We start from the raw sequence: 17,646 nt of genomic DNA on the forward strand, positions 1-17,646 counted from the left end.
AATAATGGCAGGTAATACATGTATTGTGAAGAACACTTCATGGAATGATTTTAAACAAATCACTGTAGATTTACAACCCTGTGGCTACTTGTATGATGATGAGTTAATACTTGTATCTGCTTTGCATTGTGTATCATCCTCTGCCTAAATGACTAAAACACTTTAAAAAAATGTATTGTTTTGTATGCTGACACTTTGTACAGTACTATCATCCTCGAGGTTGTTATAGAAATTCTTGCAGCTATAATAGAGTAGTTTGGTTTTCTTGTCATTCTCGCTTATGAATATAAGCTGCATTTTGATGTTTTGGGTGGAAGATGAATTTTAGCCTTGAGCCAGCACTGAGAATTACACTGTAGTACAGTGGTATCATTCAAGCTTTCTGTATAAAGCTGGACAATTCCTGTACCTTCCTGTTTTATGCCTCTCCTATCCTGCCTATGCTATCGTACTATTATCTCTGAGTGTTCCTCTGTCTTCTATCATATCTCGTACTATATACAGTGTGATTCTAGTTACAAATGCCATCCCTATATCGATGGAATAGACATATCCCCATACTTTTGGTTAATTGGATGCTGTTAGAGGGAGGGGGGGGGTCCTTTTTCCTTTTTTGCTTGTCACAATTTGCATGTGTGTGTGTATTAGTGGTGTTGATTATATATTTCATTGCAGTTTCAGCAAACTTGGTATCCTTCTTTTCCATCTGTTATGTAACAGGTGAGGATACTAACCTTTACAATTATTGTATGTAAACATTAGCCATGTAAAGATGTGTTCACGGAAATCCTACTAATATTTGTGTACTGTGCTTTGATTACTTGTTAATGATCTTTATCTTTTTTGAAGGTTTCTAGATAATCTTTAATTTATGAAGTATTTTCATTCATTTGCATAGACATGTAGCTGGAAAGTATTGTGGCCATTTTGTTTCCTTCTATGCATGTGGAAACTAACCATGAAGGTTTTGTAATGTACATGTATACTTTTTATTCGACTGTTTTATTTGTTTTACCTGAATTCACTGTGTTGTAACTGCTTGCACATGCAACATCTGGAATTAACAGCTCTGCTTTCTTTAGATGATAAAAGTGTACTTTTTGCACAACGCACATGGATTGCAAATGTTTCATTTTTTTCTTCTGCTTGGGGGAGATTTTTATGTATATTTTTTGTCATAAAGAAATTCTTATAGGGAAATAAAATGATGTAATGATAATATAATGACAGACCTTTGATACATTTCTTTTTTCATCAGGGAATATTGTTTTCCCTTATTTACAAAATTTGAATATACATTGTATTTCATTACTGTATGAGTATATGTTATGTACATGTATTGTATTTAACTTTTTCTATTGTACATGTATTACATTATAATGCAAAAACTTGATTTGACTTAATCTTTGTTTTGAATGATAAAAACCTAGCCTATAAAATCAATACATGTGCATTTTTGTGTGAATGCAGAAATGCATCCATCTTGACAAATGAAAGTGACAAGTTTGTATGTACCAAATGATGAACTGTACTTAGATAATGTACGAAAATGGGGATTTTCTCTTTATTTAATTTTCCTCGTTTTTTATCGTCCCAAGACTTTATTAAACAAACATGAAATGTAATCATCTGTGATGCAGAGATGTTTTAATTTCTCTGTACAAAGTGTGTGCCAAACATGAAGTATGAGCAGCATGTACAATGAATTGGTGGTGGTATTGTTAAGGAGTAAGTGTTGGCATTGCTAAGGAGTATGTGTTTGATTGAACAACTGTGAACACTGTGCTGTACTTTAAGCTTGAACATCTCCATTATTTCAGCAGGATATATAATATATATAATATTGTATATTATATATATGTCTATTTAATACATGTATATATATATATATATATATATATATATATATATAATATATGTAACCCATTAAGGAGGAAAAATAAAAACCAGGGAGCGTACATGCACCGCAAAGGGTTCAATTTTGATCTCTGAAAAGTTCAAGAATTAACCCTTTTGGGTGGAAGAATGAACCTTTTTACAACCTTGAGGTTAAACAATGTATCCTTCAGAGGTTCAATTTTTAACCTGCCTGGGTGCAAAAAATAAACCTTGAGGTTCAGTTTCGAACTCAGAGGGTTCATTTTTATGGAATTCAAAATTGAACCCTAGACAGGGGTTCAAATTTTGAGGGAAAAGGGTTCATTTTTATGGGGTTCAAAATTGAACCCTAGACAGGGGTTCAAATTTTGAGGGAAAAGGGGTGCTGCTATTGCATCACGCCTAGAGGTTCAATTTTGAACCCTGATTTCTTAGTGTGTAATTTCCCCCTTCTTTCCGGATGAGGGGGTGGGGAGGGGGGAATGACTTTAAAAACTTACTCTACAAGAGCTATTAACTTAAGAGGCTTTTATTGTGAAAGCAAGCAGCGGTTTTAAAGATAGAAACTCTTGCCAGTATTACTCACGAGAGCGCGACGTCACTAATGAGGTAAACACACACTATTCATTTTCGGTGTAAATGAAGTGCCACATAATAATGTCACTTCTCTTCCATTTTCCTTGTAAAGAAGTTAACAGACTTAGACATTTGTTTGTTTATAATAATAGCATTAATATGTAAGAGAATAAGTATTGAATGAAGAAAGAACGTACCTTTACTGCAGTCATCACCGAAAAACCCGGGACAACATCTCCTTTCCGTTGTTTCTATTGTTCTGTAGGCTACTGTGTACTTTGGTCGGAACATTACCCTGTCAAATACACACACAGAACACAAGAGTTAAACAAACTATTTGATTACACATTGTTTGATATATTGGATGAGAAGGATGATGAATCTGATTGAGAAAACAGAGAAGAGGAAGAAAAGAAGGGAAACTGAGAAGGAGGAGGAGAAGAAGAAAAAACAGAAGGAGCAGAAGGAGACGAAGGCGAGAAAGGGGAATATAAAAAGCTGATTGAGAAAATAAAGAGAAATGAGGTGACATGGTGAAGATCGAGTGAGAAAATGGACTGAATTAATCATAGAAATGTATTATCTAAGGATAAGTCAAAGAGGCCACACTACTCATACTCAAAACCTTTGGGAGCCCCATCTTCATTGTATGTAATTATTATATACAGGATATATTCGTGATGTATGGAGTGTGAGAGAGAGAGAAAACACTGTACACGTATTAGCGCTTTTTAAACAATTTATCATACAATTATTTTGATAACGGCCATATTGATATAACTATGTTCCCCTTTGCTTCATCTTCTCTTTTCATCCGCATCAACGAATTCTCTTTATGAAGAATCATTCTATGGCGTGGAAACGAAATTACCATAAGATTCTTTTCATGACACTTTGTCGTTCTCTTAGCTTGATTTCATAACACTCTTTTCGTTGTCGTCAATTTTAACAAGGGAGAGCATTTGCACTCTGAATGGTGCTCTGCATACTTCTTTAGGAGAAGGTAGAGGCCAACAGCAAACCATGGAGCTACTAAACATCATTAGTAGATCCATGAGCAAACGAAGCATGGAGATGTGTAAAGGAGGGTGCGTTTGAGAAGGAGGCAGCAACACACGAGCGGAATGGAATACCACTCCGTCCCGTCAAGCAGTGATTTATTCGCTCTCGCATGGGGTGTGACTGCCGCTGGCCCGTGTTGACTTCTCGTCCGTCATCTATTATCTATGGAGGGAGAGAGGCTGGTTACTTCGCATGCCATCATCACCGTTAAAGGAGGATACCATCTCCACTTCACTGTTCTGAGATGCAGTCTGGATAACACGCTCATTTCAGTTCATAATTCCCTCCAGCTGCATGATCTGAAGAGGATAATCTAACGAGTGATTTCTGCCGTTCTCTTGATAAACGATTTGCTGAAATCTGAAAGAATCTTCTTTTTCCTTCTCTCTTGAGCTTGCAACAACGAGCAACTGATCGTAATGCACGCAGCCTCATCTAACACCTCATTATTTATAAAACTGTCATGAGTTTACAACGCTCTGAAGTACGAATTACCATGTAGTAGGTAGCTTGGGAAAGTCACGATTCATATTGCTATGACGCACATCCATGATGTGACAACTGCCATCTTTGCGGCGCACCCAATTGGTCTCGATACGCTCATCATTGCTCAACAGCCGACGCCCATTAGAAACCCATCCATGCAGACACTTGCCTTGTGCGCAAAGAGATTTTTCTCCTCCTACTGGGCAGCACATGCTGGGGAAAAGCTCTTTGCTTGTGCGCCATTGTTATCAATATGATAGCGCCCTCACTGTGTCATATTGTTAGACTGGGAAGAAGAGCCACATAATTTCCAACGTACACGTCATACATTTGATATAATCATAATATATAGTACGTAATGATAATAATAATTCAAGACAAACTCATGTATTGGCCTTCTTACCTGCACGGTTTTACAGGCATCACTTTCTTTCCTTATATAATTATCTCCTTCTCAGATGAGTGACATCGAAGACTAAATGTATTCATAGGATGGTGCTAGAAGACATTTTTTTTTAACATCTACTTTATTCTTTTAACTTGGCCATTTTTTTTTATTTCTTTTTAATCGTTGCTACTGATTTCATTAATTTTCTGCATCAGTAAATTCTCGAATCAAAGTGAGACATCAGCCGAGGTCACACCGGCAAAAGATCGAGAAAAGTACAATAGGTAGTGCCAGTCTGACTGTAGATGGTGTGTGAAATTAGAAAGAGTTTGAAATCAGCAAAAACATCAAGACAGCCGCAATATTACACATTAACATACAAAAAAAAAAAAAATGACGAGACAGACAATCGCGTATTGACTTTCAGTATTGCATGTTTGGTGATGTGGACAAAAGCGATCGTGAATGTGTGTATTTCATGCAGTTGAGTGTGAGTTACAAGAAATTGACTCAACAGACACCGACATAATCACCCGTGGTTTTGTGTGTGTATGTGTGTCTCTGTACCCGTGTCTACTGAGACATACGCGAGAGTATGCGTGTGTGTGCTTTACAATGGGCCTAATCCTTGTGGTGTAAAGCGTCATCTGGTGAAATGTTCTGCGCATCATTCACCCTCAAGGCATGCAAGATGATTTCATACACGGGTGCGACTGCATACGAGGAAATCCCTTCCTTCGAGAAAGTCATTTGAAGGTCAAGCTCAAACCACAAACTCATCAAGGTTACTCCTAAAACCCATCCTCACTCATTCCCTGTCTTCTACCCTCAACCACGGAGTCCCCCTCTTCTTACCCCGCCATATTCCCAAGTGATTCAATGAAACATTCCTACAAGTCAAAGTGTCATCGGTGATAGCCAATTCGATGCGTTTCATGGGATTTTGTGTTTGTGATTCCAACTCCCTAGGCGCTGCTACTGATCCACCCGACTCGACGATCGCTATCGGAGGAAAAAGAACGACTATCGATCAATCAATGCCTCACTGTCAATGAAATGCTTCTATGAGCAGCTTTATTTTTTTTTTCCATCTAGAAATGCTCACAATGTCTGAGATTGATTTGTTTTCTATTTCCGTCAGGTATTATCTGACGTTTCCTTCATTCATCTTGTAAGCTGGAAGAAGTGGGGTTAGGTTCTATCTGTATTTGTCCTTAGAAGCCATCCATATTCCTTTCATGAACCACATCAAAACGGAATATCCGACAAAAAAGATTCCCAAAGGTTTTACCACAATTTTTGTTTTGTAGCAAGAAATTCATCAAGAGTGCATGGGTGGGATTTATTGCTTCCAATCCCCAACGACCTAGACAGTGCAGACCCACCTTGCAAAAACGTTTCGTATTAGTCATCCCAAATCTTGGGACAGACACTCTCTTCTGTTTCTGCCATTAATATCATTATTATCATTATTATTATTTTACAGTTAGCACAGTACCGGCTTGAGGCCTATGAAGTGTAACCCAGGAGAAGAGGGGAGAGAGAGAGGGGAATATATGTATATACATGTATATATATATATATATATATCATAATGCCTATGTAGAGAAAAGGAAACAGAATGCAGGGTGTGTTTCTGTGAGAGATAATTTGACAATGTTATCACCACAGTTGTGTGATTGAGTGCATTAGCTCACATTAAATTACATTGTATCAGAAGAATAATAACTATCCGTTCTACACACTAGTTATCTACGGTAGATGTAAACGTACTATGGATATTAGAGTCTGCTTCATAACACATTCGTATGTAACAGTACATTTTAGAGCAAGCTCATTCCAAATTTGCTTAAACTTTGATGTTCAAGGGATTCCACTGTTCCGTGGAGAATATACTCGGGAGCTTGAATTGAGGAAGGTCTCATTCATAACTTAGATTCTTATTCGGAGCCGAAAAGAAGTTATTCTAAAGACGGAAAGGGTATGATACACATTATAAACATCACTCAAAGACAGGAGGTCGCTTGTAATGTACAAGTATAATGCAGATTGTACAGCCAGGTGACAACTTTGTCGTCATGATCTTGTATACCGATGTTTTTTCAAACATTGGTAGGTACCTAACACATCAGTCAACCTTGCGAGTATAAAACGCGCGATTAAACTATAGAGTGCTTCTATTTCATACACACGATGACGAGATATCTCTCGAGAATTCGCCAGCTGTTCTAATAATCAGGTTCAATTAATCACAAAAAATGAGACCCCGTTTCCCGTTACATCACTAATTAACAATAGTAATTGTGAGACAAACACCATAAGATATGAATAAATCTATGGCATGCATGGATATATGCCTACAATTTCAGCTTTCCTTCACTGCATAGATCGAATCACGTACAGCGTCATACTCTGTATCAGGATGGGGGGGGGGGGTGTGAAGGGTTGAATTACATTATCTATCTTTTTTATGTTTCAGTTTTATAACTGTCCTTCATAATGGGCTGGCAGATACAGTTTCACATTTTTGTTTTTGTTAGCTGTTTTGTTGCTTTTTAGATTGATTTCGAGAGTAAAGTCCACTCAACTTAACGAGACGCAATGCTATCCACCCAACCCCTCTCGCTTAAAAACAAATCGACTTATCAAAGAGTATAGAAGCTCACGCTACTATCATGACTATAGGCCTACTCTTTGGTGTGTACGCTGTCACACATCAAGTTACGCGCGAGAATAGGCCTTTTAAATGGACCGAATGACCTCTATAGTCAAGGTATACGTTATCTATGTAGCTTATAAGAGACTCAGGGGGTTCGTTTAAATACATTTCGGTGTCCTTTTACCGAGACAGAAGCACATTAATTGCCAATGACATGACACGACATTACATATACATGCCCAACTAATAGTCGGAGATCACCTATGGTCCCACGTGTGTCATTTCGCGTCAGTTGGCGGGGTTACTTGAGTGACATTGCCGTGACCCGAGATGAAGTAAAAATAGCGCAAGAGTGCGACATTAAGAATTCTCAGAGGTGTCGTAAAGTCTTCAGGGTGGTTGAGCCTGAATGACTTTTGCTACGTTTACATCGATTTTGGAAAAAAAATACGACTGATTTTGTGGAATATTACCGTCAAGCAGGAGGGCCTACACTAGTACCACCGAGTTGTATGTTGAGAAATGAAAAGTTCAATCGATAATCAACAAAATCAGAATTGTGAGCACGATGATATGGCTCATAGTAGTAATATTTCAGATGCTTACATGTTTAATTCATTATAGTTTTGTGGGTAGACCTTAAGGCAATCTTGGAAAAACAAATCGAACACCATGGTTTTGTAATAATTGCTGTCGCATATCAAAATGTCAAATTCACCCTGTCACCCGACAGAAAGATATATCCCTACAAATGCTTAAATTACGGTTAGAAATGACATGATTGCATTCCTCAATAAAAGCTTCAAATTACAAGAGTTATAATGTTTCTCCGACCCTGATCCGTCATCTGCCAAAAACTACAGAAACAGAATAAGGGGCTGTAGTGTAAAAGTATAGGGCTTCCAACGAAAACTGCACATCTCTGTCTCCCCTCTATTCACTCGATTTGACATGTCCACTTGATGTGTTTGTATGACGAAAAATGACGGTGAACTTTGAACAATTTCATGGCTTTCATGCTCAAACCCACTTTTAGATATAACAGACGAAGGTGTTCTGATAAATACAATGCCTATGCAGTAATGGTTGGGGAGATTTCTATGATACAAACATGCAGAGTTCTAATCTAACTCCTGTAAATAACCCGTTGGACACCTCATTCTCCAAGATTCCCCTAACCTTTTTTTCCATCACTTTTACACGGTCATGATTGAAAGCAAACACCTGCATGAAATAAATCATATGTTCACAAATTAAGGCATGCAATAGTTTAAAATGTCTATACAAAGAATTAAAAAGAAAAAGTCAAAGAAATGCGTTCATTGGAGAAAAATATATAATTACTCAATTACGACTGTCGTGTTGCTGTTTTTCTTGTCGGTACAACACGAACCTATAAATCCTATAGTCTATTTGCGAAACCCGGAAACCTCTGTACGATTCCTTAGAAGGCCTACTCCTTTAAAAAGTAGAATTGGGTGCAATGCACACGTTTTGGGTATTTGGTGGAAATAAGTTGCAGATTCTTCTCTTTTCTGAAAGTAACTGAAATCTACCTCTTCAAGCAATTACAGTTCCCATCTTCTCCTCACCAGCTAATAAACAGTGTGGTCTTATGTTCTACTTAATGTGGCTGAAAGGTGTGGGGACGAGTTCCCCACTTGAATTCGTTTATGCTCTTTCCGTGCTTATACCGTATAACTATGCCAGTCGTCATCGAAAATACAGGGAAATGCCTACGAATACCTAAACAGCAAAAAGGGTGAAAGTTCATCAATAGATGCTAGGCCATTTCAAGTATAAACACAGCAAATGTGGGGCCACAGCAACGCCAAAATGTACCCATGTGGTACTTTTTTGCTCGTCTGTTTGTCTGTTTTAGGGTTTGATAATGCGTCTATAACGATATGGCTAAATTAAATCATTTTCATGCGAAGAGTCATCAGCACACTCCCCTTGTGTGTGCACTTGTCTTTTTTTCGAATACAATTGTCTGCATCTCTTCCTTTAACGGTCCGTTCAGTTCAAGGCGTTGACGGCTCGCCACCCGAGTCGATGGGGTCCAGTAACAGGATAGCTACCGGGCTGACACGTCGCCGCGGGACGACGATTTGTCGGTAATCACAAAAATACACATTTCATTCTAGGCACACAGCTTGAGTCTCTCATATTACGAGCATATACTAACTACTGACTGGTCGAAACGGAGGGGCGTGTCACTTAAAGAAAAAAAAAAAGCACACACGATCCTTACTTTATCTCTGTAAGGAATATTTTTGCCCTCTTTTTTGTCCTATAGCCAAGCCATTTGTGTCAATGTCTGCATACTGTCGTTGTTTGACAAACTGCCAAATCAAACTTTTGATTACAAACATTTTACAACACAGTTTTCCTAGTATTGTCTTCTTCTCCTTCTACAGGGGTATAAAACCTTTTAAACAATGTTAAAGGAAAGAAAAAACAAAAACAAACAAACGGCCCAGCAACATCTTCCTGTGAATAAAACAAATAATTATGTAGGCTTAAAGATTGACTCGTGTGTTTTGACCGTGTGTTGAATCAAAAGTTATATAGCAAGTTTTGAGTGAATCGGGCTTTTAACGTCCTCCGATACGAACAGTTCGGTTCATAAGCTATCAATACCTCTTGATACTTTTCGAAGCAACTGTTTAGAGGTTTGGAATGTAATCATGGGGACAATGTTCTCAAATCAGATCTACATTTTGGTGGTTGGACATCACAGCCCTTAAGTCATATATTTTTGTTTCAACATACATCTGTTGCTGGGCAAGAATAAGCAGCTGCGGTCGGTGGCATGAACAACTTGCGTAGTGTCAGGGTAACCCTCAACAATTCTATTCACTATGCCATTTTATAGCCATTAAGTTTTACTCATCTACATTTGTCGATCAGTATTATAATGAGAAAGTCATTTCTATCAGCATATTTTCATTTGTTGTCTGATAAAAGAAATGAGTGAGCACAAAACTGGATCCTTCAAAGTTGGTTACCCTCCATGTTCTCGTGAGAAAGAGGCCAAACTTTAAAGCCCTTTGTAACTCGGCAGGACATTGCAATCAACATAATCCAGTCACGTGAGACATGACAACCTATAATCCAGGGTGCATTATCATCATTCTATTTTTTTTTTTCCTCCGACGAGCCTCTGCACTTTTCTCTTTATATTTTCTTTCCTTTCAAACGCCTGGCAGCTTATACGCAAAGAGGCCTGGAGAAAGAAAAAATAAGTTCACGCCCCTACAAGTGGAAAGAAAAAATGAGGCTTATCCGTAAACGTCTCTTTACGTAGAACATTTCAAGGCTGAACAGTTTTCCATAATTCGATTTCGAAAACATGATTTCTCAACAGGTGTCGGAATGTTTTGAGGCAGAAAAGTTCAAGAGCCGATGTCAAGGCACATGGTGTCCTTTTCGTTGGTCTTGATACCGCACGTCGGGGTTGATAAAAATGGGGGAAAAAAAATGAGATCAAGTGCAATGTGTATGAGACAAAACAGGGGTAAAGTCTGGACTAATATCACCAAAGCAAAGGTCGATTCAAATCGTTTAGCACTTGAATATGTGTACTGAACAACTCGCCAGACTATTATCAAAATTTTCTAAGTAACTAGTGAAAATTCTATTTAGGAAAGCTTTTGCTGTTTATGTTATACGTGCATAACCTGTTTATGCATCTGAGTCACAAGGAGCAGATATGTGACAGTAAACAAACAATCGCGCATCGTATCTATGTTCAAGAAGTTCTGTTAGAGAGAAACTGTCGTATATATTATACAGTGTAGTGAGATCAATAGCTATGGTGGCCTACATGAATGTTGGATAGTATTATGTCATAAAACTTAATATTCTTGGGACCACGATCAAGGCACATACCTCACATGGCTGTGACGTCATAATTATGCAAAGAGCTGAAATTTACAAAATTAATGATTAATTTTCACTTTGTAGATGAAGATTGGCATATCACTGATACAATACATTATCTTGAGTAGATAAAAAGTAACAATAAATATTGAAATATCAAAAAAGATCCAACAAAAACAAGCGAAGAGCCAAACAAGTAGTTTGATTGACATACTTGGCATGACTTGAATGAAATGTACTATGTAGGTGACGTCACAATTTCATGTTCAGAAATCTACTAGTAAATATATCGAGAAGCTGTGTGAGGGCGTTTTCAGACGCCTGCCAAGCAGCTATACTTTTTTTTTCTTTTATAGCTTCCAATTATATTTACATGTTCACTTATAAATAGTTTTGACTGCGTTCAAGATATCCAAATTGATTTTTCCTAGGACCAATTTTTCTTTGTAACACTTGTGGATTTTGTATTCCATATCAGTGCTCTTGATATCCATGGCTATTATCTAGTCCATTTTTGATGACTTACAGAACATCCTATGGCGTGTGAGAAAGGACTTTTTTGTTTTTCTTCCGGCAAATGAGTAAACCGCGAATATTTTTGCAGATGAATGAACGGGCAAAGCGGACAGGCTCCCGTGTTTTTATGTCGTATCTATGTCAGTTCACAGCTCGCTAGGCGGTGGTCAATCCAGCCGTATTCGGTGTCAAAATAATCAGATTGGTGATCGGGAGGGTGGGATAGCCAAACGAAGAGGGTGTCGAAGTTGAGCAAGGTGAAGTTTGTTTGGTTGCATGGGATCCATTCTTCACTGACTGCTGCCCTCCCTGAAACTTAAATATTACTATAATATCTCTCTCTCTCTCTCTTTAAAAGCAAAAAAAAAAAAAAACTACAAGGAAATCCCATTTGTTCTGATTGAGGAACAGCTCCTTCTAAGGAACGAATACCATATCATTGAGCTAAAGGATCAACACAATATGATGAAAATATAACTGGCAACAAAGAAAGGGGTCGGGGCGGGGAAGAATGACGTAGGAACTATTCGCTATCCGTAAGAGGGATCACCATACGCTGTGAAAATACGAATAAATAAACGGTATTTCCAGCACGTTTTGCGAAAAGTAAACAAACCGCGTCCACTTTGGCTGCGTCGTGAGAGACGACCGGTGCAAGTTGTCTTGATTTTTTTTCCACCAGCGATGGGTCACTTGAGGACACCATCGCCTTCTCCGCCGCCCGCTCAGCCTTGGTTTTCTGGGTCAAAGTTGTTTTCACCGTTTGACCGCTTAAAATGACGACCTGATGATTACACTTTGCTTTGTAATAATTACATAAAAACCATAAAAGTACATAGTACCAATGGAAAGAGAAGTTAGGCATCCTTGTGATACCTAAGTCTCTTTGTTATTTTGGTTACAATATTTCGGTTAATTAAGTTATAAATTGCGAATTGGACAAAATGACGACAATTAAATGTGCAGCCAAAAGTGCTTCAACCTGGCGCTGTTTGGTTTACCAGTTGTAGACTTCATTTGGGAAAACCTGTGCTACGTTTGTTGAGGTCTAGCAAAGAACTTGCGATGATACACTGTTTCATAGGCAAGTTAATCCCCTAATCGAAAGACTGGTATCCCCCAGTCATTTTGAGGAAAATCAAATTGTCATGCCTTTCATAGCAATTTAGTCTCAGATTAATGCTTAATTTTAAAGGGACTGTACAGTTCTGGTTGAGGTGAGGATTTAGCTTTTAATGTTTTGCGAGATATTCAGAAACTACTCGATGAGATGTCAAAGAGCATGCAATTCTAAGGGGTATCAAAAGTTTATTTGATGAAAATCGGTTCTGAAATGACTGAGATATCCAAAAACAAGGTGAAACAAAGAGATCCTAATAAAAGGTGTGGCCGGTCGCCTTTTATTATCATCACTTTTTTTGATATCTCGGCCATTTGAAAACCAATTTTCATCAAATAAACGTTGAATCCTTATTAAAATTACATGCTCTTTCATATTTCATATGAGGTTTCTCATTCACTTAGGAATGTTATAAACCTGAATCCTCCCATCAGCCAGTACTGTACAGTCCCTTTAATGTTGACAATGACGAAATAAATGGGCAACTCGGTTTGAGACACACCGAAACAAAAATCATGATAGTATTGTACTTGTGTACTTAATTGTTACACTGAAGGATGATGAAGTGTGAAAAATGTGGTCGATGTTCAGGAAGTACAACGACCCATGAAAAGCAGGCCGAGTTTTTGTGCTCCTCAAACGACGTCTTTTCCTCCGACGCAGGGATGTCCATCATTTTAGACAAATTTCTTTGCTCAATTCCGGAAGCTGTTTGCATTATGACACCCGTCGATATTTAATTGGTATGCACGGGCAAACACCTTAAGCCTCCTACTTTTAAAACACTTGGCATAGTGCCAAAAATCACACCCGCGAAATTCTCTTCTCACGTTTCCCATCAAGGAACTATCATTCTTAATTATGGCAGACTCGATTCAGGTAAGGTCGAACGTGTAAGCTTAAAATGTCAGCCCGAAAACAAACATTAAAATATTTTCTTTCATTGACCATCTCCGCTTTTGTTTAACATTCGATCCGGCAAGCGTCAATCACAATAAAAATTCCGTTCTCCACTCAATCCAGTGTCCTTATACTCTTTTCGTTGATGCATCATACGGCGGGAATATCCGATTAATTTGTCTCCACGGAAAACCTGCTAGGCTGATGCTGCGCGCGCCATGTGACACCCGTGTGCGTTGTTGACATTTCGCTGCCTTCGTCTTGCAGCACCCCTCTTCAGCATGTTCCTTCCGCGCTGTTAGGATGACGATTGACGAATCATTTGAGGCGTCAGCGAAAAACATATGAATCATTCTTAACCGTATGACGTTTTGTGATTATGGCAGCATAATAAAAGCAGAGAGCGGCGAAACAAAACAAATTACAGGCTTAGGGTGTAAATCCCTGCTTGGCGACCGGGGAGACAACTAGTCAACACTCATCTTGCCTGAATTAGGTCAACTGTGTTTTTAGTTACCAACATTCTCGGCATACTTCACAAACCAATGTGGAGCAGCATTTAAGGGGCTTATTCAAATGATGAGAAAATTTGAGAAAATTGGTTTACAACCCTTTTCTCGAACTTTGAATGAAATGTTTAAATATAATCTTATGTACCTGTTCCTTTAAACTTGAATTGAGGCAAAGCAAAAGCCCATTCAAAAATTCATTCCATTGTTATATCTTCTTGTTCGTCACAACTTGTTTCACTTTTCTCACGAAAAAAACATGGTGAATTTAGACTGGATGTCACTCATGAAATTTATGACTCGATTAATTAATTTATTAATAATTGTATAATATCAAATAAGGAACACAAATTTGTCTTAAAAACAGACTGTCAATTATCTCATTCAAGGTATGAGGTTGCTGACAACAGGGGGAGATATTTCAGCCAGGAGGACAAGCCGCCATTCCGTGGTGCACCTGTTGCTTGGAAGGCGTCCTCGCTCTACGCCCCGCGATAAAGGGGTCACTCAGAAAGGTCAAGCCATCGATCACCTGATCGACCTATCGATTCGAGCAAGGTGTGGGACAGATTTATGTTACCTTGTCGTCTGACACTTGCAGGTCGCGCGCCGTCTGCCGTATGATAACGTATGAGAAGACACCTGCTTCAAATATCCCATTTGTTCAAGGGAACTTTCACATTTATGCCCATATAAAGTAGTTCAGTAATGAAGGAGTTGCTTTTGAAAAAAAAAAAAAAAACGGGGGGGGGGGAGTCGACTTTGTTCCGAGTGTTCCTTTATTAGGGCCTGTCTTTTTTTTTTTCTAGCTTCAAATACCTTGTCATGCAATCAGGACTATGTGAGGGCTGATGTTTTTTATTCCGAATCTCCGTTAATCCGAAGATAAAAGAAGGTTCGTTATTCCGAAACAAACAAATTCACTATACCCAGAGGTGTCCGAAAATGAAAAAGGGTTCGTTTATGCGAACATTCGTCTCGTTATTCCGAAGGTTCGTCATTCCGAAGGTTCGTAATTCTGAAAATGAAATAAAGTTAGTTAGTCTGATGGTTCGTTAATCCGATAATGAAATAAGGTTTGTTAATCCGAAAGTTCGATAATCCGATAATGAAATTTCAATTCAATTCATCTTTTTTTTTTTTGACAATAAGGTTGTTACTCCAAAGCTTCGTTAATCCGGCAATGTAAAGACAGTGCGTACTAACGAACCTTCGGAATCACGAACCCTATTTCGTTTTCGGATGAACAAATCTTCGGAATAACGAGGTTTTTTTTTTTCCATATTCAGATTAACGAACCTTAAGAATAGCGAGCCTTCAGAATAATGAACTGTTAGCATTCGTGTGTTAGTCTAAGTTGTCAGGAGCGAACTTGGAGCTCCTCTTGTTTAATGGCTTGGCAGTAAAATGGTTTCTGGGTGATGATATCGGATCAGTGGTATCAATGCTCCAGATGGAGGGAATCCCATTCCATTACAGGGTGTCGACTACTAACAGGGATATAAAGAACGTCGTCTTCGTTTTCAATTATATCCATAGTAGCCCTCTTCAGCGTTATCACTCTCGTATAAGGTGCAGCCATTAATTATTTTCCCAGCATTGCCCGCTTCCCATGTCAAAATGTACCTGCGTTAAGAGGGACGTCAGGTGGATCATCATGCAAAGGATTTATTTCTGGGACAGGGTTCGAACTCCGGACTTCTTTCTTGTTCAAGAGCCCATCCAGGGCCCCTCAGATACCGCTATAGTCTATACCATGCGACTTCCTCTGTCGATTTCGTTGTCAACCGACAATGAGTGTGTTTGCTGTTAAAGTCATTGTAGAACGCTAGAAATGATTCCACCTATCTTCAAAAGGAATACTTTACGTATTTTACAGAGTTTAAGGATACCATGTCAGCTAATGAACAGACATTCATTCATGGAAAGCGGTGGTAATCCACAGAGGTAGGGATATTTGGCGGCAAAGATGTAACGGTGTCACCGCTGTTTGTCCAAACAGATAGATCGTGACAACAAGAATACAGAAGTTTCACTTTCCAGACATACATGAAGAAAAAACAATCTTGATTTGTTTACAATAATTAAATCAACTGAGTTTGAACTTACCGATATGAAGATTTAGTACAGTCCTTTTGCTGAATTTGGCCATAAAGAGTACGAAGTTGATAATTACACCACGGAGATATTGAGCGTTGTATATACATTTCTGTTCCATTGCGAACATTACACGTGACCTGTTTCGTTCGCTTAAATTCGCACCAATTCCCAGTTCTGCAATGAAAACAAGCAAAATAAACAAACATGATTAGTTATGTGAAAGTTAGATCGGAATTGACAAACATTTATATAGATACCATATGCATGATATGTATACAGGAAGATAAAATATGCAAACTTCTTTTTTTTTTTTTAAGATTGAAGTGTAAACCATACAAAAAGTACATGTACATATGTGATGACTAGGCCTAACCATAATTGGTCAACAATCACAGCGGAAATCAAGCACAAAGAAAAACAAAAACAGGCAAAATATGATTATCATTAGAAACAAGGGGAAACATTTTTGTTCAACAATGACTAAATACTGTGCAGCAAGTTACTTTTTTTTCTTCCCATTCTAGCGACAAAATGGCTAGAAAACCCCCAGAAATATCAAGATTAGATATTTGTGACATGACGATTTGTGAATGCGAAATGTGCCAATTCAGATTACACTATAATTACAAAATAATCACGTACTTCATTTCCCTTTTCTCAAGTTTATAATTATCATTAGTCCCTAGCTTGATTTGGGACGGTATCCCAGCACGTTCTTTACCCCTGCAGACCGAGACATAAATCCTTCTCAACAACACACTAATTTTTCTCCCCACGAGTATCCTTCAAAGTACCAATTATCAGAAACGCCCTTCCCAAATGTATGAAAAAAAAAAAATCACATTCATAACTGGAGTTATGACTCTGATTATCCTACACTCCCTTTCTCCTTGAAATATGTGAAAGCAAAGACATAACAAAACATAGTTGTACTCCATATCCTTCTCTTTCTCCCCTGTTTCTCTCCCTTTATCAATCTATCTTTCCGTATCCATTTATTATGTTTATATATTTCTCTTTTCTCTCGATACACCTGTTTCTCTCTATCAACCAATCCCGAACTTCGGACAGCGCATTCCCTTGTTGCCGCTTGCCTCTAGCCGGAAGTCATTATTCCAGGCATCAAGTGGTCAAGACCTCGTCTCATGATAAGGCCAGGAGAAACCAATCCCTCTTTAGGGGCGATTCATCTCTTTCACTGACCCTACGACTTCTCTACCGATTTAAAGGGAAAACTGGATAAGCAGCATTGAGCCAACCTGAGAAATATTACAGTACACTCCAGATTATAACGAATGCGGTTATAAAGAAATTTCGGATACAACGAAGTAACATACAGGTCCCCAAATCATTATCTTTATAATGATTATACACATTTTTGTTCGGCTACAACGAAATTTCGATATAACGAAAGAAGACTGTCGGTCCCGGGGACTTCTTTATAACGGGAGTCGCCTGTACATTAAGATTTCGAAAGGTATAGAATTTGAAATTTTTATATGTTCTCCCGAAGCAATAAATTTCGTCGGAATTACATAGAATGAAAAAAAAAATAGAGAGAAAACGA

The 17,646-nt window shown here is 38.3% G+C and overlaps 1 protein-coding gene across 1 annotated transcript in view; it reads right to left on the reverse strand.

Annotated features, from left to right (window-relative positions):
• Positions 1 to 17,646, reverse strand: part of LOC140227466 (uncharacterized) — an 89,706-nt gene that overhangs the window by 24,700 nt on the left and 47,360 nt on the right. Inside the window, exons 2-3 of the mRNA XM_072307870.1 lie at positions 16,089 to 16,253; positions 2,652 to 2,749 (exon numbers count right to left, since the gene is read on the reverse strand). Of these exons, the coding sequence (XP_072163971.1) occupies positions 2,652 to 2,749; positions 16,089 to 16,253 (263 nt within the window). The remainder of the gene's footprint in view (positions 1 to 2,651; positions 2,750 to 16,088; positions 16,254 to 17,646) is intronic.

This window comes from Diadema setosum, chromosome 4 (genome assembly GCF_964275005.1).
Source record: "Diadema setosum chromosome 4, eeDiaSeto1, whole genome shotgun sequence".
Lineage (NCBI taxonomy): Eukaryota > Metazoa > Echinodermata > Echinoidea > Diadematoida > Diadematidae > Diadema > Diadema setosum.